Source organism: Andrographis paniculata, unplaced genomic scaffold (genome assembly GCF_009805555.1).
Source record: "Andrographis paniculata isolate CXL003 unplaced genomic scaffold, ASM980555v1 Contig83END, whole genome shotgun sequence".
NCBI classification, from domain to species: domain Eukaryota; kingdom Viridiplantae; phylum Streptophyta; class Magnoliopsida; order Lamiales; family Acanthaceae; genus Andrographis; species Andrographis paniculata.
Window position 1 is genome coordinate 3499881 of NW_026137621.1, and position 23225 is coordinate 3523105.

Here is a 23225-nt window from a genome sequence, read left to right on the forward strand (position 1 = left end):
TATTTATCCGCAAATGACAGTAGTCCCCAACGGTTTCATGTCAAGTACATCTCTCTGGTTCTAGGCCAGCTACCGGAACCACCACTCCTTTATCCAAACATTTTCAAGCTGGAGAATCTCTAAACATTGAATCTTTATTGTCGATATTTAAAGCAGGGTGATCACATCAGATTGCCATCTGAATTCTGGCAAATGGTTCGACTAAGGCATCTTGTAATTATTCCAGCTATGAAATTGCCACGTCTACCTTTGTTCGAAGGCACTCCACTGTTAGATCTGCAAACACTCGAGACAGTAGTTAGGGTGTGTTTGTTTGGGGGATTGGATTTAATATACACTATTCATTCCATTTCCTCCAAACAAACACACCCTAAAATTCACCAACAAGGAAGTAGAAATGATTTAACCCAACCTCAGAAAATACAAAATATCCATAGATGAGTATGAATAGAGCTGTTTGAACTCGGCTCGATTAAAGCTCGTTCGCGAACGTTAACGAGTCGAGCCGAGTATGAAAATACACCGTTTGTTACTTTCGTATGCTTTGCACAATGGGAGTGTGTTTATTTTATTATTTTTTATTGTTTAAATATAAATTTTGATTTTTATATTAATAAATATGAATATTATTATAGGAATATATTACAAATATATTTATATTTATATTTATTCACATTAATTTTATTATATTAAAATAAAATACAGATAAAATAATACTTATATACAAAATATACAGTAAATTACTATTGAAATTTAATTTTTTTTTTTCTCACCTAAAATGAGATTTTGGGTTTCACCTAGTATATTGATAAATAATATTATTTAATTAATGAGTGAAACTATTTAAAAAGTTTTGATGTTTTTTTATTTGATTTTTAATTTATGTATAAAGTAAATGTATGTTTCTAATTTAGGTAAAAAATTAAAAATATTTTGATATTAATGTATAATTATTTTATTAAAATAAAAAATAAATACCTTAGAATGAGAATGAGAAGAACGGAAATAGTATGATATTTTGATTTGAGATAGAGAAAATATCATTAAGATCTAAGTCAATAATAAACAGATATTTAGTGGTGGACCAATGAAGTAATATAAATAAATAAATAATTAGAATATTTGTGTAAGACACAGAGATTAAAATAATGAATAATTTATTAAAAAATGATAAAAATAAAAAAATAGTTAAATAGTATTTTTGAAATTTTAGTTAGAATTTCCAAAAAAAAAAAAAAACAAGAAGAGATACACCTTGTGTGTTGGTTTGAAGGATTTTGGAGGATTTCCACTATTCATCCAATTTTTTCCCCCCAAAAATATCAAATCAAACACATATTTTTTATTTTTTATATTATACTAAAAATCAATTTTACATTCAAAACATCACATCAAACCCTATTTATATCACATCGTACAACTATTCAAATTCAAAATTTTTACTATTCAAATCCCAATCCAAAATCCAAACCCCCAAACAAACACACCCTAGTGAACAAAGATAATGTTAAATAGGTTTTGAATGAAGAATAATATTGTTGACTTTACCAATTTGTAATGAAGTAAATTTAATGAAGAAGGACTAAATTTACTGATGAAGAGAGTATATGATATAATATTTTTAATAAAAATTAATTTTTGTATGATACTTTTAATATTCATTCTGTTCCACTTAATTTAATTTATTTTTTTAAATATAATTATAAATTTTAATCACATTTTAAAATTATATATTTAATTATAATTAAACTATTTAATTATTTTAATTTTAATTTATAATTATTTTTATTAAATCATAGTTATTTTTATTAATATATTTTTTAATTATTTATTAATTACAAAATACCTAAAACTCTGCGTAAGGATAATGATACAAATTAGTTGAGACGGACTGGGTAGTATTTGTAATTTTATAAATTTCGAAAAAGAAACAAAATTGTGGCGATTATTTAATCAAAACTTGTAATGGAAAATATTATCTTGTTATGTAACACTAAATATATAGTAAATTAAAAAAATAGGAACAGGTTGCCCGTCTAGCTCAGTCGGTAGAGCGCAAGGCTCTTAACCTTGTGGTCGTGGGTTCGAGCCCCACGGTGGGCGTCATATGTTTATACTTAGTTTTTTAAATCAAATTTGAATAATTGTATTATCTTAAGCACGCATTCACGGTATTTGACATAACCCTTTGATTAGGGACAAGTTAAGGATGTTTAATTATTTATTATATTATTTTTTTTGTATAATTAATAATATTTATAATTTTAAAATAAATTTAATATATATGGTTAAAAAAAATTTAATATATGTTTAAATATTTTAGCAATTAAAAATATATTCAATATGAATATATTTTGTAGAGAATAAAATATTCTATAATACAAGTAAATAAAAATATATTTTTATTTATTTATAATTAACATAAATTAATTTTATAAAAGATATGTAGTTTTAAATATAGATAAAAATATTTATTTTTTTTTAGGAGAGAGAGGTAGAAATAAAGAGGTTTTGAGCGGATTAATTAAGTTGATTTATACTCCCTCTGTCCATTTACAAGGGTTACGTTTACTTTTTGCGCAGTGTTTAAGAAATAATATTATTTTAATTATAGTAAGTAGTTAAAAGTAGTGTAATGATATTTTTGCCTTTATTTTTTTTTGTGTAAAAGTAATGAAGTGATGTAAAGTAAGGGTATTTGTGGCAAAAAAAAAAAAAGTAGGGTATTTAATGAAACGTAAATTCGGTAATTGGACGTCCCAAAATAGAAACATGTAAACTTTGTAAGCGGACGGAAGGAGTATTTGTTAAATATGTTTTCGTTTAATAATTTTTACCAAAAATAGAAAGGTGTCAATTGTTACGGGTCAGACAAAAATGGAAATAGTGTCGATTGTAGTTGGACGAGGGAGTACAATTTAGCCTATTTTATATATCACATAAAAATAAGAAAAGCCATGCAAAGCAAACAAACTTACTCTAAGGTTCGCGTCAATCCGAATCCGAATCCGAATCCGAATCCGAATCCGATTCGGATTCTAAATAATGGTAGACTATTAGTCGAAGCACATCATTTCCCAAGCCCCGTTGTTCTTCAACAATAAGCCTCGCAGAATCTCTTGCGCCGTGGCTGTCTACATGTATGTCAATGGTTTCAAGAGATGCAATATTCCCTATTTCCATGGGGATCTCTTTCAAATAGACACAACTTTCGATTTTGAGGCATTGAAGGCGTGGAAAGTGTGTATCGTCAGCTCTCCAATGCTTCAGATTTAAGTCCCTCATCTGCAAGAACTTGAGCTGCAGAAACTCCCCTTCAATGGTCTCCCACACTTCTCCCACAAATGATTTATCTTTTAGCCTCAGCACTTGCAGACTCGGAAGAGATCCGATTAATGTCATTTCATTCCACGGCAGTCGGCAATTATGCAGCGATAACTTATTAAGATTCTTCGGAAATGCAAAGTTGCTCCCCAATGAAGTATCAAAAAAATGGAACCCATTATTAAACCTGATATTAAGCTCATCAAGTCGGCGAAAATCAAGTAGACTGCTGAGGCCATACTCCTGTTCCCAGACATCACGGTTATACTTGTAAGAGATTGACATTTTCAATTTTCTGAGGTTGGGAATCATTTCTACAGCCCTGTTGGTGAATTCGAAATCGTTTACTGTCTCAAGTGATTGCAGATCTTCTAGCGCTGGCATGTCTCTGTCCTCCGGAACCGGTGGCAATGTAATGCCGTGATAAATTAAAAGATGCCGTAGTCGCACCATTTGCCAGAACTCAGATGGCAATCGGATTGAGCTTTCGTGATTACCATAAAGAGAATAGAGCTTCAAGGTTTGGAGATTCTTGAGACTATCCAGCTTGAAAATATTCGGACAAAGGAGTGGTGGTTTCGGTGTTTCGCCTAGGACAAGAGAGACGTACTTGACATGAAACATTCGCGAGAAAGTTGGCGGCGCAAAATAAAGGGGTGTATTGGAAACATCCAAAATCCTCATCAACCTTAAGCCAAGAAGTTTTAAGAAAGCGTCTCTACAATATGGCCCTGTCTTAAACCATAGAAGTGTTCGAACGTGTTTACGAGCACCATCTTTTACCCAAGGCTCCGAATAATCATCGGATGATTCTTCCGTGCTACTTTCTGACTTCCTGATGTGCTTCCAGTTCTCGAGACACCGATGCCAATATAAACCATGGAAGAAACCTTCATGAACAGCTCTTTGTCGACAGAAATCTCTCAAAACATCATGCATCATGCACTTCTTGAATCGTCCATTCGCTCTCTTCATTACAATAAGAACAAGATTTCTTTTCACTAGATCCTCCAGACATTCCTCAGCAAGTTCCTCTGAGGTTTTGAGCATTTCATCCGATTTCAAGAACCCCTCCGCAACCCACAACCTCGTGAGCCTACGCACGTTGATTTCATAATCTTCGGGAAAACTTCCCAGGTATAGAAAACAAGCTTTGAGCAAATGAGGCAAGTGATTGTAGCTCAAAGATAGAATATTGGACAAGTGTTCATCGCCCGATTTACTCAACAAAGAACCCACATTCCTAGAAATGTTTTCCCATTGTTTTGGTGTCTTGATGTTTGAGAGAATACCCGCAACTACAACGATTGCAAGTGGAAGCCCTCGACATTTAGTAGCTATTAACTTTCCGATATCTTCAAATTCTTGAGGGCAATTTTTTTGTGAGAACACCTCCTTTCGAAGTAAATCCCAACTTGCATCAACATCTAGCAACTCCATCTCATGAAGAAAGCCGGAGTTGCGGACATAATGTGCCACATCTAACAACCTGGTGGTCAACAAGATGCGACTTCCATCAGAGGCATTCGGGAATGCATGCTTTATATCATCCCAAACTTTAGTATTCCATACATCATCTATTACAATGAGGTATCTCCGACCTATTAATTGTTTGTATATAAGCTCCTTTAAGAATCCCACTCCCTGTCCTTGCAATTTATCGGTGCAGACACCCATGGATTTTAAGATGCTTAGAAGAAGTACCTTCTCATGATAATCTTGAGACACAACCACCCAAGCACGACGATCAAAATGATACACAGATAGCGGATCATCAAAGGCAGCTCTGGCCAAAGTGGTCTTGCCAATTCCGCCCATTCCAACGATAGGAATGACTTGGAGTTGGGATGAATGCCCGCAGAGCTGATCTTTAATTTTGATCAGATATTCCTCAAATCCCACCATAACATCATTTCTCGAAACTCTGGCAGTTGTAGAATACTGGCTTAGCTGCAAATCTTCACTTGTTTTGTGGCTTTCCCCGATGGCGAACTTCTTAAGTTCCTCCACAATTGAATCAGCCTCTTGCTCCACCTGATACAGCTCTTCTTCACACTCCTCTTCTCTCGGACTTTCCAACACATTCTGGCAACCAGAAATCTGATGGGAAAATATGTTTACATCTGCACTTGATATGGAATCCATATGATCTGTGATCTTCAATTCAATAATATCCTGTGCTCGATACGCCGCATCTCTTATGCGTGCTTCCACACAGTCACCGGCTTCGTCGCCTTTGGATGAATAATCTTGCAGTGATTCTTCAAGAAAGCTGAATTTATCAAGGAGTGATTTCAAGATTGGGTGGTTAGCAAGAAGGAAGTCGGGGTATCGATCATGAAGGACTATATCCTCAAGTAAATGCACAAGAGAAGCAAGAGCAGCATAATACGCCATGGAAAACAATCTTCAAGCACGGATATAGCAATGGCAAACAATGGCTTCTCTCATGAGGAAATTAAATTAATATTTGAATACTGAACTGGTTTAGGCTTGTCGATCCAACTTCACTTGAAGATAATGTTACTGTGATTTTTTCCTTAGTGACCTTGTCCCTGATGTTTGTACACCACTCATTAAAAGGATGATATATGGTGGAAAAGAACACCAATAATTCCGAAAAAAGTTCGATATTGCACCATTTACGTCTGGTCACTTTCAAAGTAAAGCTTTAATAATTGTGTTTCTTGGGGCCCCTTAAAACCCAACGCCGGAAACGAATTCACACCGTCTCGATCATAGGGCTATAAACATTTCCGTGTAACACCACCATTTCTCTCACAAAAGTCTGATCAAAAAATTATTTACATTAAAATTTTCAATCAAACTTATCTGAATAACTTTAGAATTTTATGAATATAAAAAATAAAATTATTACGTCTAAAATTTTTTAGTCAATATATATTAATTTTTATTTTAAATTATCAATAATACCATGTAAGATTTTGTTGTATTTTTAAAATTTGAGTGTATTCCATCTGAGATAGTCTTTTAAAATTTGGACGTATTCAATTAACATTTTTAAGAGTCTTATAAAATCTGGAGATATTCAATCTAGATTTTTTAAAGTCTTTTAAAGATCCTAAGGTATTCAACAATTCATTAAGGGTGTGTTTGTTTGGGGGTTTGGATTTTGAGTTGGGATTTGAATAGTAAAAATTTTGAATTTAAATAGTTGTATGATGTGATATAAATAGGGTTTGATGTGATGTTTTGAATGTAAAATTGATTTTTAGTATAATATAAAAAATAAAAAATAGGTGTTTGATTTGATGTTTTTGGGGGAAAAAATTGGATGAATAGTGGAAATCCACCAAAATCCTTCAAACAAACACACCCTAAAAGTCTATGGACTTCATTGGGTTTTGATGAAAAATTATAAAAATTTTGTATTGTATAAAATATTTGCTAATAAGTAGAGATTTTGATAGATTCTTAAAATTATTATTATTATTATTATTATTATTATTATTATTATTATTGTTGTTGTTGTTGTTGTTGTTGTTGTTGTTGTTGTTATTATTATTGTATATGTGATAAATAATATGATAATATTTATTAATATAATTATAATTTTTAATAAAAATAATAAATTCAAATTATCAATTTTTTTTGAAAATATATATTTTTATATTATAAATATAATATTTAAAAAATATTACTATCATAATAAATATATATTATTGTTGTCTTTTCTTTTCAATTATTAAATACAATATATTATCGTTCTCCCTTTTTAATTATTGAATACACTGTATTGTTATATCGGTGACAGTGGAATAGATATTTATATATCTTTTTTAGTTGAACCGTTAGTTTATATTTATTTTTTTTTTTATTTTAATATTTATTTCAAAAATCGTAAATTATGTGTTTTTACTTTATTTATATACATATTTATTTTTTTATGTAAAAGATTATATAAATAATAGTAAAAACTAATAAAAAATATAAAAATAATTTGATATATTAAATGATAATATAATACTAAAAAACTATAAAATACAAAATATTACTAATATATAATATAGTAGTGTTATATATGCTATAATATTTTTTACATTATTAATAATTATATATGTGTTTGTTTGGAGGTTTGGATTTTGAGTTGAATTTGAACAGTAAAAATTTTGAATTTGAATAGTTAGTATAATGTAATATAAATAGGTGTTCAAACAAACTAGCTAAAACAGAGCTCGCATGAATTGCGGAGCATATGGAAAAATGAGATGTGCAGTGTATTTAAAATCCAATCCTCAAACAAACACACGGTTTATTTATTTATTTTATTTTATAAAAATATAATAATATATAATAACTTTAATTATAAATATATTTTATTTAATATAAATTTATATAGTTATATATCAATAAAAAAAATTATTCTTCAATCCTACAGAATCCACCTGTAAAAATTCATCTAAATCAATTATTAAAATTCATATCTATCGTAGACTGTGAATTTAGAAAATCCACATAAATAAAAATCGATTATAATCCCAATTGAATACACTCTTAAAAAATAAATTAAAAATAAATTTGGATATCAGAAGGAGTATTATTTAAAAAAAAAAAAAAACAAAAAGACATCCAATAGAAGACTGAAAACAAGAAAATGAAAAATCCAAGCAACACAAGAAAACTTACTGTAGCTTCAGCTCAATCCGAATCTGTATCCGAATCCAAATGATGGTGGACTATTAGTCGAAGCACATCATTTCCCAAGCTTCGTTGTTCTTCCAGAATAAGCTTTGCCGAATCTCTTGCTGTCATAACATACATCAATGGTTTCAAGAGATGCAATTTCTCCCATTTCAATGGGAATCTCCTCCACATAAACACAATGTTCGATTTTGAGGCGTTGAAGGCGTGGGAAGTGTGTGTCGTCTGCTCTCCAATGCTTCAGCTTTAAGCTCACCATCTGCAGGAACTTGAGCTGCAGAAATTCCCCTTCTATGGCCTCCCACTCTTCCCCCATAAATGAATACTCTTTTAGCCTCAGCACTTGCAGACTCGGAAGGGATCCGACTAATGTCATTTCATTCCATGGAATTTGGCAATTAGACAGAGATAGCTTGTTCAGATTCTGTGGAAAAGAATGGAATGGATAAGTATTTAAAACTGATTCTAAGCTCCTCGAGTCGGCTCAAATGGAATACCTTGTCGAGGCCATAAGTTTTGTTAGAAATTTCGGAGGAAACGACATAACTCCATAGCTGAAAACGACATCACTCTCCATTGGAGCTGAAAAAGATAAAATGTCATATCGCACGTAGACAAGAGACAGATAGCAAATCTCAGATAGGTTTCGGATCGCACACAGACATATAGATAGCAGATCGCAGATAGATTTCAGATCACACGCAAACAACCGACAGATAGTAGGTTGGTAGGCTATATCTACAGCATAAGAAAAATAGGCTCCGATATCATATTAAAAATTTTGGAAAAAAATAATAAGATTGTCTTATTAATCATCAAAATAAGAGGCCTATACTCGTAAACTCAAATCTAAGTAATATAATTTATGGATAAGACCAAATCTAAAATTGAATATGTAAAATATCTTAACAAGTTTCTAGACTCTAGTGCCTTGCATAGACTCGGCGATGAATATTTTCAATTTTCTGAGGTTGAGAATCATTTCTACAGCCTTGTTGGTGAATTTGAAGCCGAGCACTGTCTGGAGTGTTTGAAGATCTCCTAGTACTCGGACAGGCATGCATATGTTGGCGGGAACAGGTGGCAATATCATCCCTTGTCGAATTACTAGATGCCTTAGTCGCGCCGTTTGCCAGAACTCGGATGGCACTCTGATGTCGTGCCGTATATTAGGACAAATGAGATTCAAGGTTTGGAGATTCTCAAGCTTGAAAATATTTGGATCAAGGAGTGGTGGTTCCGGTAGCTTGCCTAGCACTAGAGACATGTACTTGACATGAAACATTCGAGAGAATGTCGGCGGCGGCGCACAATAAAGAATTACATTGGAAATGTCTAATATCCTCATCAATTGCAAACCAAGAAGCTCCAAGAAAAGGGCACTCCCGATTTGGTCTCTGCCAAACCATAGAATTGTTCGAACACGTTTACGAGCACCATATTCTACCCGAGGCTCCGAATAATCATTAGGTGATTCTGCCGTGCTGCTTTTGAAGTTGTAGATGTGCTTACGGAAACAGTCCATTGCCATTTTAACCCATGGAAGAAATCTTCATGAACAGCTCTTTGTCTACAGAAATCTGTCAAATCATCGTGCATCATACAGTACTTGAATCGTCCATTCGCTCTTTTCCTTACAATAAGAACAAGATTTCTTTTCACTTGATCCTCGAGGCACTCCTCAGCCACTTGCTCTAAGGTTTTGAACATGTCATCCGATTTCAAGAACCCCTCCGCAGCCCATAACCTTGTCAGCCTATGTACGTTGGTTTCATAATCTTCAGGAAAGCTTCCCATGTATAGAAAAACAAGCTTTGAGCAAATGAGGCAAATGATTGAGCTCAAAGATAGAATATTGAACAAATGTTCATCGCTGGATTTACTCAACAAAGAACCCACATTCCTACAAATGTCTTCCCATTGTTGTGGAGTCTGGACACTTGAAAGAATACCCGCAACTACAACGATTGCAAGCGGAAGCCCTCAACATTTAGTAGCTATTAACTTTCCAATATCTTCAAATTCTTGAGGGCAATTTTTTTGTGAGAACACCTCCTTTCGAAGTAAATCCCAACTTGCATCAACATCTAGCAACTCCATCTCATGAAGAAAGCCGGAGTTGCGGACATAATGTGCCACATCTAACAACCTGGTGGTCAACAAGATGCGACTTCCATCAGAGGCATTCGGGAATGCATGCTTTATATCATCCCAAACTTTAGTATTCCATGCATCATCTATTACAATGAGGTATCTCCGACCTATTAATTGTTTGTATATAAGCTCCTTTAAGAATCCCACTCCCTGTCCTTGCAATTTATCGGTGCAGACACCCATGGATTTTAAAATGCTTAGAAGAAGTGCATTCTCATGATAATCTTGAGACGCAACCACCCAAGCACGACGATCAAAGTGATCTAGAATAAGCTGATCATCAAAGGCTGCTCTAGACAAAGTGGTCTTGCCAATTCCAGCCATCCCAACGATAGGAATGACTTGGAGTTGGGATGAATGCCCACAGAGCTGATCTCTAATTTTGATCAGATATTCCTCAAATCCCACCATAACATCATTTCTCGAAACTCTGGCAGTTGTAGAATACTGGCTTAGCTGCAAATCTTCACTTGTTTTGTGGCTTTCCCCGATGGCGAACTTCTTAAGTTCCTCCACAATTGAATCAGCCTCTTGCTCCACCTGATACAGCTCTTCTTCACACTCCTCTTCTCTCGGACTTTCCAACACATTTTGGCAACCAGAAATCTGATGGGAAAATATGTTTACATCCGCACTTGATATGGAATCCATATGATCTGTGATCTTCAATTCAATAATGTCCTGTGCTCGATACGCCGCATCTCTTATGCGTGCTTCCACACAGTCACCGGCTTCGTCGCCTTTGGATGAATAATCTTGCAGTGATTCTTCAAGAAAGCTGAATTTATCAAGGAGTGATTTCAAGATTGGGTGTTAAGCAAGAAGGAAGTTGGGGTATCGATCATGAAGGACTATATCCTCAAGTAAATGCACAAGAGAAGCAAGAGCAGCATAATACGCCATGGAAAACAATCTTCAAGCACACTCACAGGGCAATATTTCACTGTAATAGTCATATGAGGGGAAATGTATTTTGATTGGAATAATGAACAGGCTCAGGCTTGTTTAACGTCACTTGAAGAATATATAAATTAGTGTGAATTGTTCTTTGCGACCTTGACACGGAAACTTGTAGTAAATCATTCATTAGAAGTGCAGCTGACAGGTATGCAAAGCAAGATAAATTTTTGAAAATTTCCCCCAATAATCTAATTAGTTAGTGGAAGGAAAAGCTGTATATTGATCAGGTATTTAATTTTATATAGCCACTTGCAAAGTAAAGCGTGAATCATTGTGATGTTTGGGCCCCTTAAAGTGTTTGTGATCAGTCGATACAGGAAGTGGATCAATGTTATGATATGTGTATTATATATATATATATTGAAAAAATTGCAAAAAGTATTATATATATATACTAGAAAAATTGCAAAAATATATGTTGTATATTGTTTTTTAATGGTAGAATGTCCGTCCCACCTAAAAGCAACAATTAATTATATATTCGTAAATGGAATCCCCAACACTAAGCACGGCCATCAAAGTGATCCCAAATAAGCCGATCACCAAAGGCAGCTTTGGCCAAAGTGTCAAAATAGTATCAATTATTGTGTGTTGTATGAAACTATAACATATATTTTACTCATGTGCAATATTTATATTATATTAATATATACAAAGTGTGTTATTTATAGTAATACCATGTGATGTCTAATTATATTCAGCAAGGTAGCCGTGTCATTAAGAACGAATGCACTTTATTACTAGGGGATCAGAGGACCCCACTTGATTTTTTTATATAAATATATATATATTAATTGTTCTTTTTTTTTTTCAATCTATATACTCACATATCAAAATATAGTACAAAATTTTAAAAAAAATTATAAAAGTTTCATTAGTGTTTTATAATGACATTTGTAAAAAAAAAATTTATAAATATAAAAATATTATTAATGTTAAGTGCAATGATGCAAAAAAGTAAATGTGATCGTTAAAGTGAACGGAGAGAGTACTATTTTTCTTCATAAAATATCATATCAAAATTGTTAGATGGAAATACCCCTAGGGTGTGTTTGTTTGGGGATTTGTATTTTGGATTTGGATTTCTGAGGATTTTTAAATATGAATTTTTAAGTTGTGTTTGTTTGAAAGTTTGAATTTTGTAATAATTATGTTGGAAGAAATTATTATTATATTGAAAAAAGTGATGTATTGATGTGATAGTTTAAAAATTAATAATATTTAAATATTGTTAAAATAAATAAAAGTGAAAAAGTAAAGTGATGTTGGAATTGATATTTTAAAATTTTTTTTTTTTTAAATTTTTTTGGAGATATTATTATTATTTTTATTTTTATTGTAAGGGTTTACCTCACCTACCAACCCTACCGTTGGGTGTGTTCGCTAGTTCGTCAATTAGAGCTGGAGTTGACAGGTCGCAGAGATTCTCGCGACAACTTCTGTGCGAAGGGAAGCCTATGGTCTAACAGCCTAGGATATAGGATTAGGATTTTGAATTCCAATTATGTACAGTGTTGGTATAGTAAAGTCAGGCACAAATTCGTCAAACGAAGACAACCCTAGTTTTTATTTCGGACAAAAACGGTCCGATATAAGTAAATCTCAAAAATTGCAATTGTCTATGTTTGATTGCAGACACACACAAACAGTAGCAGTTGGAGAAAGACAGTTATTTCAGATATATGGAGACACCGTACCAAATCAGTTGGTTTGATTTTTTGAGTCAACAAGGTGGCTGTAAAACTAGCATAGGACAATCTTTGTTGATAGTGAGGACATTTGAGAGAAATAATTTAGATACTTTGAAGTGTGATATGTGAAAATGATAAAAAATTACTTTGAATTGGGACGAAGAGAGTATGTCTTGGATATATGTCGGCTTATAACCAAACTAGCTGAACAAACAATTATGTCATTTATTTTGTTGACACAGTTAGAGAAGCCCAGTCCGGAGTCCATTTCTTGTTGAAGCCCACTCCCTCAAACCCAAAATCCAGAATCCAAGATTCATAACCCGAAACCCAATAACACATATAAAAAGATCCAAATACAACAACTACTCTGCAATTAAACCAACAATGTGAGAAATGGCGGGCTGAGGGTTAGAGCTAGGGTTTGGGCTTCCCCTTCGGCGAGCGAGACGTCCAATCAGAGGCTACAAGGATGGTAGCTTCACATCGACGGCTTCTCGCGCGTGAAGGCAAAGGATGGGGCTTTTGTGACGTGTAGTTGGTCGAAGCAGCAATGGCGCTAGTGTTCTGAGATTCCTGGTCGCGGAGGCAGCCTTATAGCCCGCGGTTACGTATAGGTTTCTCGGTGCAAAATTGGTCTCATTATATTTTCGTGTAAAATTGGTCTCATTTCAAACGAATTCATACAAATTTAATTCGAGTTGCAATTTTGATTGACTTTGTTTATACGGTCGTTGTGGTAGCCTATGTGCCATCAAACATGCCTAGGGTTCACACACACTTGTATATCTCAAGAACACATCAGTGTTATTTAGTACATGGTTGTGTATTATGTAACACGGAAAATACAGGAGTGTATTAATTAACATAACTGTGTTTCTGAGGTACTCTATACCTAGTGTGTTGGATCATGATTGTGTTATGTTTCTGAGATACATGCCTGTGTTGATGACATGTAGGTTCCCGTATCAGCAAAATCTCTTAAATTTATAACATAATATAGTTAAATAGTTAAATTTGCATGAATTCATTTGATATCGGATTAATTTTGCAGAAAATATACATATATATTATGGGATTATATTTGCACTGACCAACCTTTACTTGAACTAATAATGCATTTTCCCATGTAATTTTTAAATTCTTTCGGGTGAGTATTACTTCTCTAATTCAAATGATTTTTAAATCATCCATTCTTTCAAATTACATATGCAGTGGGTTGCAAAGGACTCTTTTACATGCTTGAATATATTTCCTACATACTCAGCTTTCCTAACCTGCCCCCTTTTCTGCTTCGTATAGGTAGCGATTACATATGCTTGTATTCTTCACAGTGGGCGCCCCCTGAGTAAATTTAACAAGAAAAATATTATGAATTACTAAATTAGAATGTGAAATGTTAATTTGTTATTGTGGTATCACTATATTTTATGCCTAGTTCTTGTGTAACTTTTCATAATTGTAATAAATGTTTTAATTTGTGCGGAATTTAACCTTAGTGTTAAGTTTGAAGGCCTTGTGAGTGAAAGATGAGGCCTTTTGGCATGCAAGACAATAATATTTCGTGTTTGAGCAGCAGGCGTTGCAATTAAGTACTGCAAGACACTGCTAGTTCTTCTGTTAGTTTTTATAGCCAATATTTGGTTTCTTAATTTCTGTCGTATTTATAAATAGTTCTGAGCTTTGTTTTGATCATTTATGCCTAGCCTATGCCTAATGATTACTCGAAAAGAACGGAGATTTGAATGGTGCTTTTTGTTGAAGCCTGGTTATCACTTTGGCTCCAAAAGCGTCAGTGTAAATAACAATTTCCACTGGAAATGAAGGCAGGGTACATTATTGTAAATCTAAGAATATTTACTATTGAAGAATTAGAGTTGTGCGAGCTCCTGTCAAACTGCTTGAATGTAATGCTCAAGCTTGAGTTCAAAAAGATATTCTAAAATTTTTAGTCAAGTAATTCAGCTTTGATGAGACTCAATTTACTTGTGTATTTTTGGGGTCTTGGTTTCTGGTTTATGTAAGATGTGTTGTTTTGCAAGAGAAAATAATATATTTTTATTGGTAATCGTAAGAATTGTTTAATAAAGAAATTGAAGAAAATCACCAAGTAAATAGAGGTTAACTGTGTCTTTCATATCATATTTATATATATATATATACATCGTAAAGAAGGTTTCAGCTTGTGCTTGATGAGGGTTGGAATCAATTTTGAGAATATGGTTTTTTCTTCTGAAGTTTGGTTTTAGTTTTTTCTATTATGCAACCAACAATTTCCTATATACATTTTTTTTTTCTTACAGAATAATATATATATATATATATAAACTACTATTCAAACCCCAAAAAACAAAAAATACAAAATGAAACTCTAGAAGAATATTAAATACATATATATAAATATATACGTGTGTGTGTGTGTGCGCACGGCTACTATCTCCTGTATGGTAGCTGAAACTTGGTAGCATATATTAGCAGTATGTCCACTTACCAACCAATAAAGCAAGAACTACAGATGATGAGAATGAGCCAGTTTTTATTGAATCAATTGTTAATCAACAATAACAGTGACAGGTTAAACCAAAACTTCAATTTATTATGTGTATAATGTAAATAGGGGAAGTATTTTCTTAATCAGGTGTTCTGAGCTATATGATGTGTCTTCTTAATACAATTTGTTTCTTTGCCATTGGTTGTAGTTTCCGAGTTTCTGAACTTCTGCTGTTGGATTTTCCAGCTCAGTCTTCGTGGTATATCTTATAAGCTGCATTTGTCATTGTGAGCTGATGTTGCAAGAATCTGTAACTATGAGTTTATACTTTGATTTTGCCTTTTCATCGCAGCAGCTGAAGCTCAAGAAACATCTCTTCTCTTGTTTCTCCGAAATACATTGCTTGCTATATGGTCTGTATTACTATCTGATTCACCGATTCAGTAAATTAGAATCAAAATGTGTAGAATTGCTGATTTTTCTGAGATCAGGTGATTTTCTAGTAGTGATCATGATCTGAACGTGGCCTGTGAAGTATTTATTACGTTGCAGTTTTTATCTGAAATGAAGATGATGAATGTGATTTCACTACCTCTAAGCCATACCAAATTGCCAATACTGGAAATTTTTTAACTTTTCTATCTAACAGCTCTTTGTTGGTACATTGATCATGCAAATCCTGTTTACTTGTTTATTGTAGTGTGACACACTGACACTGTGTCCGTATTCTGGCTTGTTCATTGCACATGACTTCATCTAGTTCTCTTGTCTGAAATGTATATGTTACAAATGTGAGTAGGCATTTGGATATCAGTTTATTTTTGGATTATGGTGGGGTATATATACATATATGTAAGAGAAACTGGATATAATACTGGATGTTATATTTAAATTTGAATATCCACTGGTGTCCTATATAATTGAACTAGTAAATAATGTACTGGTTGTTAATATATTTGGCTGTTTGCATAGTAAGGTTATAATTTATATATATTATCATATAAAATACTTCTGTTTTTTTTTTTTTTATGATGTGTGAACATGCTGCCAGTATAACAAGCAGGACTTAGTGGTGTTTAGAGGTTTTGAGCCATGATCACAAGTTCACTTATCGGCAGTTACGAATAGCCTAATTCCACCTAGTTACCCTCTTTTAGATAATGAGTTGAAAGGGCATCTTTAGTTGTTAGAGATTCTGGTATTTGATATTTGAAATGTTGCTCATTTATAGCAGTAATTTAGTTGAATTACCCAAAATTTTTGGAAATGTTTGGATATTCAATCGAAGGTATGCAAAAAATGCAATTTAGTTGAAATAGAGGTTCTATTATATAGCTTGTTGTCACTATAATCCATTACTTGAACGAAATGGTAGTTCATCGAATCTTATTGAATGCTTGACGATTTATCTGTACCTTTCTAAAAATTCGATTCTTGCTGATATGTTACATTGCTGCTGCTTCTGCCTCAAGTCTCTAATGGTAAGTTTAGCTATAGCATCAGTAGTTTATCTGAATCTTGGAATACTTCTAAGACAAAAAATCCATTGGAAAGCAAGACCTATAAGTGTAATAACACATCTGAGTATAATAAATTCGGTACATAGTGTAGCTGGCACGATGTGGTAAGCCCATGTGGTGTGTCTCTGTTCTGTTTCTTCATTTAATACAACTCATGCCTTTATTTTTCTTGTATCATGCATTGCAGGTAGGTAGGTAGATCCACGCAAAAATCTGGACAAATTTCAGCTAATAATTCAGCTTTGCTTGGCTGTCTCATGACAACCTAATCTTGCTTGCATCTCCAAGGTTAGCCAGACTAAGCAAACTAATGTTAATTATGTTATTTTAAGGGTGTGTTTGTCTGTGTTTTTTTTCTGAGTGTTCTAGATGCTTCACATTTGAATATTTTTAATAGAAAATATAGGGCTTGTTTGCTTTTGGTTTGAGTTTGAATCTTTATTATTTAAATTTTAGTTTAAATGGTATTTTAATGTGATATTTTGTGAGAGAATATTATATTTTTATTAGGAATTGTGCCAACATATAGTGTTGATTTTCCAACTATTTTGAAAGTAATATTTTAAGGGTGTGTTTGGTTGGGGGTTTGGGTTTTGGGTTTGAATTTTGAATAGTAAAAATTTTGAATTTCAATAGTTGTATGATATGATATAAATAAGTGTTAATGTTACGTTTGAATGTAAAAATAATTTTTAATTATAAAAAAGTTAAAAAAAAAAATAGTTTGATTTGAATGTTTGACAAATAGTTTTTTATCAATTTTCTTAAATTTGATCCAAATTCAGGTGCTACAAATCCTATCATTAGACGGGCTTAAATGTTCGAGCTATACGTAAGCCATGTGTTGTTTCGCGAACTTTCTTGTTCCTCTGAGTCATCATTTACCATTGGAAGTTCTTATTTTGTTCGGTATTTTTGTATCCATTTCAGAAGTGCTTTGATGGATAGGTAATTTGTCCGGACTTTGTTGAAAATGATTTACTACTAATTTATATCTATGAAATTTTCATAATTACGTCTGCGTGTGGATATTTGTTTGTGTTCATGTAGAGACAAAGTTGATTTAATGAGAAAATAGACAGCACATGGAAAAGGTCGGATTTAGGTGTCATAATATTGAATGTGTGATGTTGTAGTAAAGGTGCAATGTGTGTGGTGTGTTATCCATAGAAATTGATGAGTAGATACCGATGCCACGACTCGCCCTCTCTCCCTTTCGTCTCTCCTTTTTCGCCTTTTCGTATTTGGTTATTTGTTTTATTTTTTGTAAGATAGGATTCGAAAACGATGGCAATGGAGATACATGTAAATTGTTTGCCCATTTTGATCCAGACACTTTGTTAGGTTCTTTTCTTTTTTGTTGTGAATGTAAATGTAAATGTAAATGAACCCTTCAATAAATACAAAGTATACAACATAAATTGTGTGTATTTTTATAGCAAATTTTTAAATTTGAATTATTGTTTGATTTAAATAATTGTGTGAAAAAATTCTAAACAAAAACAATCTAAATAATTTTTTTAGAAAATAATGTCTTTGTTTATTTATGTATTTAGAAATTTTAATATTTTTTTTATCAACAATAATTTGTTTTTTAAATACTCTCTCCGTCCCAATACAATAGTGTTGTTTATTATTTTTGTCCGTCTCAAAACAATAGTCGTATTACTATAAAATTATTCTTAATTTTTTCATTATTATTACATAATTGTCAACTGTTTTTTACACAGAGAAAAAAATATATTTTACGGAGGGAGTATATGTTTTGTAAAATATTACTCCATTTTAAATTTTCTAATTTAAATTTTTTTAATTTCAATTAAATTAATTAGTTATTTTAATTTTAATTTATAATAATTTGTATTATATGTTATTTATTTTTATTAATAAATTGGTAATTATTTACTAATTATATTTATTCTAAATTTGGTGAGGACATTAAGCAGTCAATTTTTGTTTTAAAATATCAAATTAATGTTTTATAACTTATTTTAGGGCCTACTTTTTTTTGTTTTCTTTTATATGTTTCTTGTTGCTTTGATGTGTGATGATAGCTTCTTTTCGTATTTAATGTCTTTTTCATTTGCTAAATTAATCTTAAAATACTTTTACATTTAAAAATATCAATTCCTTGTATTTATATGCTTATTTAAAATATTATATACGCACTTTACTTTTTTATAAAAGAAATTAAATTCAATCCACATATTTTTGGTTTAACTATTACTATATTTTAAATTCAATATTAATATCCTCAAATGTCAATAAACTGAAATTACCAAAAGGCCCCCAATCCCGAATATACCTAAGATTCGATTTGCTATCTTGTCGGGAGGTAAACGAAATCTTGAATTAAAATTAGTACCGTACACCTCATCCAATTTTTCCCCACAAAATTGAAAGTGAAAACAAAATCCTAAACATTATTATTTTCTTGATTGTTTTAAAAATATATACATTTTATATATTTTAAATAAAAGTATTCTACGTGTCACTTAAAATGCATTTACTTTCTTTACAATTTATAAAATAGGTTTGTCCGGTTTTAAAAATATAAATATATTAATAAAAATAATTATTTTATAATTAAAATAATTATAAATTAATATAACTTATCAGTATAATTAAAATTTAAAAAATTATAAATTAATTTTTTTAAAATAAGATTGAAGTGTATAATTCTTTTAAAAAAAATGCAAGTGACAATAAATGGGACGGACAAAAATGAAAAGGTGGACATGAGAAGTGAGACCGAGGGAATAGTATTACTTTTTTGTTATAAAATATTTAAAAACAATACTCTTCATCTCATTTATCGTGCCCATCTTTCTATTTCTGTGTATCATACTTATCCTGTAAATTCTCGTGTTTAAGTGAAAGGGCACTGAACTTTGTACTTATTAATTATATCCCTTGTAAATTTTCGTGTCTACAGTAAATGAGACATCGTAGCCGGGACGGAAGAATATAATACTCTCTCCGGTCCACAACAATAATCTCATTTTTCCGTTTTGTCCGTCCCAACACAATACCCGCTATCAATATAATACTATTATGAAATATACACGGTTGTATATAATACGTTACTTCCGTTATATCAACGTCAACAATTTTCGTTAATTTTTTTACGATGAGATCAAAAATTTAATTAAATTTGTTTATAATGAAACTTAAATTGATTAAAATTATTTATGATGAAATTAAAATTAATATATTTTAATTATATTAAAACCAAATTTTTTTTTTTTTTTTTTTTTCCGTAAAAAGTTACCTAAGAAACTCAAAATGAACAGAAGAAGACAATATTACCATGAAGACAAAATCAAATGATTTATCTTCCTTCTTGTTTACAACTTGCAACAACCATAACACACACAAACAGGAGGGAGGGCTCATATCTAAAAACCCAACAGCCCTTTTGACACCAACAATAATATACACATATATCTCTATATCCTATATATATATATATATGTACAAAAAAAAAAAAAAAAACTTCACAAATCCCCTTTTAAGCTTAATAGCTTCTTACATCCTTAAACCATTACTAAATCTTCCTTCCCTTCTTTCAATCCCACCTTTCCCTCGTCTTTTCCGATCGCGCCGTGTTTTGAAACAACCGGCACTTCTTCCTCTTCCTTCCTCGGCACCCAATCCATAGGTATCTGCCCAATCGAGGCCAATGCCGAAAGTTCTTGTTCAGACAAACCCTTAGCTGGCACAAGGTTGCACCGCGGCGCACAGTGTTTTGCCAATGCATCCTTAAACTTCTTGATCTGGACAAATTACCAAATTTATTACATTTCATCGAAATCAAAACACTCGATATATATATATATATAGGTTGTGTCGGGTTTTTACTATTCAAATTTTTTTTCTTCTCCAAAATATATCACATCAAACAATTATTTTTCTTTTTTTTATATTATACTACAAATTAATTTTAAATTCAAAACATGACGTCAACCTCTGTTTATATCACATCAAACAGCTATTCAAATTCAACCTTTTTACTACTCAAAAAATCCAAACCCGAAAACGAAAACCCACAGACAAACATAGTGTTTTAATGAAACAATTGAATTAAAAATCGACTCACTGTTGCATTGGTGCAGCTAAAGCTACACACTCTGCCGTCAGCGCCTCTGTAGAATCGAAAAAACGGTAACACGTGGACGTGGAGGGCGTAACACATTTCCTTGTGGCGCTCGTAATTCACTGTCAGAAAAATGGCATCCGGATTCGACTCTGCCAGCTGACAAATCTGTCCCAACACAACATAAGATCTAGAATTATTACAACCGGCCATTAACAATGTCCGAAAACCGTTTAGGTACTATTAGTAAATTTTTCAAACATCATTACATCAGATATGTATTTCCTTCCACAAATACCCAATTTTTTACAATTTCCGAAACTACAAAATTATTTCAAACGGCAATCTACAATGTCCGAAAAGATCTAACCGTTTACAAACACACTTTTGAGAGTTTTAACATGTTTACTAACTTATTCAAAGATCTATAGCATCAAATATTTGTTTCTTTTCACAAAGCCTTAGCTCAAATACCTAAATTTTTTTTTTACTATTTCCGAAGCTCCAAAATTATTACAACCAGAGATCAACAATGTCGGAAAGCTATGGAATTCGGACCTTAGGATGCAAAGCTCTGCAGCCGCCACAGCCAGGGGAGTAGAAATCGACGATTACCAATCTGTCCCCGCTATTCCTTAAACGGAAAACCAAATCTTCGGCAGATTCGATTTCTACCATGTTTGGCTGTAGGGACTTCTCCCACCATCTCTGAGCTTTCCCGAACGACACCGTCGCCGGCGCCGGCGCCGCCGTAGCCTGAAACCGACAGGCAGAGAAACAAATTCAGTAAATAGTGAAAGAAATCGAAAAAAGACAACGAAATAAAAGCAATTTTAAAAAATACTTACATAGACAGGCTCCAACTTCCCGACCCCTTTCTGATCGGACAAATCTAGGGTTAGGGTTTTGCCCCAAAATAATTCCTTCGAAATCGAATTCGAATCCCTAAATTGTAGAGAACAGCCAATCGAAGGGCAAACCCTAAACGCACCTCTGGCATCCTTGGAGCCTGAAATAATGGAAAACCCAGACCTCAACGAACATGATGACATGCTGCCTGCTCTACTGTTCTTGCAACCTTATCGCATCAAATCAAAAATCAACAATTCCGACAAATACTCCGTCCGATTGAAAGAAATTCAAGAATCGTGGGTGAGATCGAGGAAGAAACAGAGGAGGAAAGGAAAGTTGAGGTAAGAGCTAAAAATGGGGGATTAAAGCGGCGGGGGAGAAGAAGGAAAATGTGAAGCAGAAGGTGGGGTCGGATAGATTTTATCTTATCGGCCTTATCCGAATACTTTTTTCCCTTTTTTTTTTTAATTTTAAAAAAAAAAATTAGGTTTAGGATTAGGGTTATTTCGACGAGTGATTTGTTGGAAGGATTTGGATTTTGAGGGGAGATTTGAATAGTAATAGTATTGAGTTATAATAGCTGTATTATCTTATATAAACAGGTATTGATGTGATATTTTGAATGTAAAAATAATTTTTAGTAATTTTTTTGTTTTATTGAAAAAAAATTATCATTTTATTTTTGTTCGTTCTAAAATTAGATTATTATTTCTTAATTTAGTAATTATATTATCTATCTAATATAATAAACACTCTTCCAACTTACACTATATTATACAAATGTCATTACTTTCATATTACATAATACTCATAGGGGTATTTTCATTTTTCTATATTACAACTCATTATAATACTAATATTTAGAAATCTAGCGTTGCAAAAAGTAAACGATAACCTTGTATGAGAACGGAGTGAGTATAATATAAAAAATGAAAAATAAATATTTGATTCCATTTTTTTTGGAATAAAAAAAAATTAGATGAATAGTATAATTTTGTACTGAAGAATTTTGATTTAGTAAATAATCCAACGGATAAAGATTAGGATAAAAACGATAAACTGCGGAGAATGGTAGTTAGGCGTTTCTGGTATTTTAAGGTTTTCAATACCGACACGTGGTGTGTCGGGATTCGTGCACCTGTGTTGTCCTCGATTTTTATTTTTATTTTGATTTTGTCCTCCGGCTCTATTTACATTATTATTATTATTATTATTTTTTGTTTTTTTCTTTTTAAATAATTGCGAGGGGCAAATGGCAATGTAATTATTGAGGTGATTTGTAAGTTAAATTGTAATTGTAAAATCATAAAGATATAGGGTCTGTTTGTTTTGTGTTTTGGTTTAAAGAAAAAAAAATATTTACGTGAAGTATAAAAAATAATATAAAAATTATTAGTATATGTAATATATTAAATTTTTAAGAAAATATGTTAATTTATTTTGAGTAAAAGAATACACCTATATTTTATTTGAGT

The 23225-nt window shown here is 32.2% G+C and overlaps 3 protein-coding genes, 1 long non-coding RNA gene and 1 other non-coding gene across 5 annotated transcripts; 2 read left to right on the forward strand and 3 right to left on the reverse strand.

Moving 5' to 3' along the window:
* The first annotated feature begins 2030 nt into the window (after nt 1-2030).
* TRNAK-CUU (transfer RNA lysine (anticodon CUU)) lies at nt 2031-2103 on the forward strand. Its single transcript has one exon. It is a non-coding gene; the product is annotated as a tRNA-Lys (tRNA).
* Nucleotides 2104-2912: 809 nt separating this feature from the next.
* LOC127241763 (putative late blight resistance protein homolog R1B-14) lies at nt 2913-5883 on the reverse strand. Its single transcript, XM_051260964.1, has one exon. The coding sequence runs from the start codon at nt 5719-5721 to the stop codon at nt 2992-2994; it is 2730 nt and encodes a 909-aa protein (XP_051116921.1). The 5' UTR covers nt 5722-5883; the 3' UTR covers nt 2913-2991.
* Nucleotides 5884-9665: 3782 nt separating this feature from the next.
* On the reverse strand, nt 9666-11180 carry LOC127241764 (putative late blight resistance protein homolog R1A-3). The gene has a single exon (XM_051260966.1). The coding sequence runs from the start codon at nt 10789-10791 to the stop codon at nt 9970-9972; it is 822 nt and encodes a 273-aa protein (XP_051116923.1). The 5' UTR covers nt 10792-11180; the 3' UTR covers nt 9666-9969.
* A 1999-nt stretch (nt 11181-13179) lies between these two features.
* LOC127241851 (uncharacterized) lies at nt 13180-17817 on the forward strand. Its single transcript, XR_007836645.1, has 6 exons — nt 13180-13941; nt 14094-15365; nt 15491-15541; nt 15635-15695; nt 16990-17090; nt 17588-17817. It is a non-coding gene; the product is annotated as an uncharacterized LOC127241851 (long non-coding RNA).
* Nucleotides 17818-20088: 2271 nt separating this feature from the next.
* Nucleotides 20089-22137, reverse strand: LOC127241870 (thioredoxin-like 1-2, chloroplastic). Its single transcript, XM_051261105.1, has 4 exons — nt 21747-22137; nt 21457-21654; nt 20902-21066; nt 20089-20578 (listed from the first exon to the last, which is right to left on the reverse strand). Exons 1-4 carry the CDS (start codon nt 21948-21950, stop codon nt 20339-20341), a joined length of 807 nt encoding a protein of 268 aa, XP_051117062.1. The 5' UTR covers nt 21951-22137; the 3' UTR covers nt 20089-20338.
* Between the last annotated feature and the right edge of the window lie 1088 nt (nt 22138-23225).

Coding starts and splice junctions, on each gene's coding strand:
- LOC127241763 (XM_051260964.1), bottom strand. CDS start 5,721: ATGGCGTATTATGCTGCTCTTGCTTCTCTTGTGCATTTACTTGAGGAT.
- LOC127241764 (XM_051260966.1), bottom strand. CDS start 10,791: ATGGATTCCATATCAAGTGCGGATGTAAACATATTTTCCCATCAGATT.
- LOC127241870 (XM_051261105.1), bottom strand. CDS start 21,950: ATGTCATCATGTTCGTTGAGGTCTGGGTTTTCCATTATTTCAGGCTCC. Junction 21,067..21,456: donor GCAGAGCTTTGCATCCTAAG/GTCCGAATTCCA, acceptor GTGTTGGGACAG/ATTTGTCAGCTGGCAGAGTC. Junction 20,579..20,901: donor TTAGCTGCACCAATGCAACA/GTGAGTCGATTT, acceptor TAATTTGTCCAG/ATCAAGAAGTTTAAGGATGC.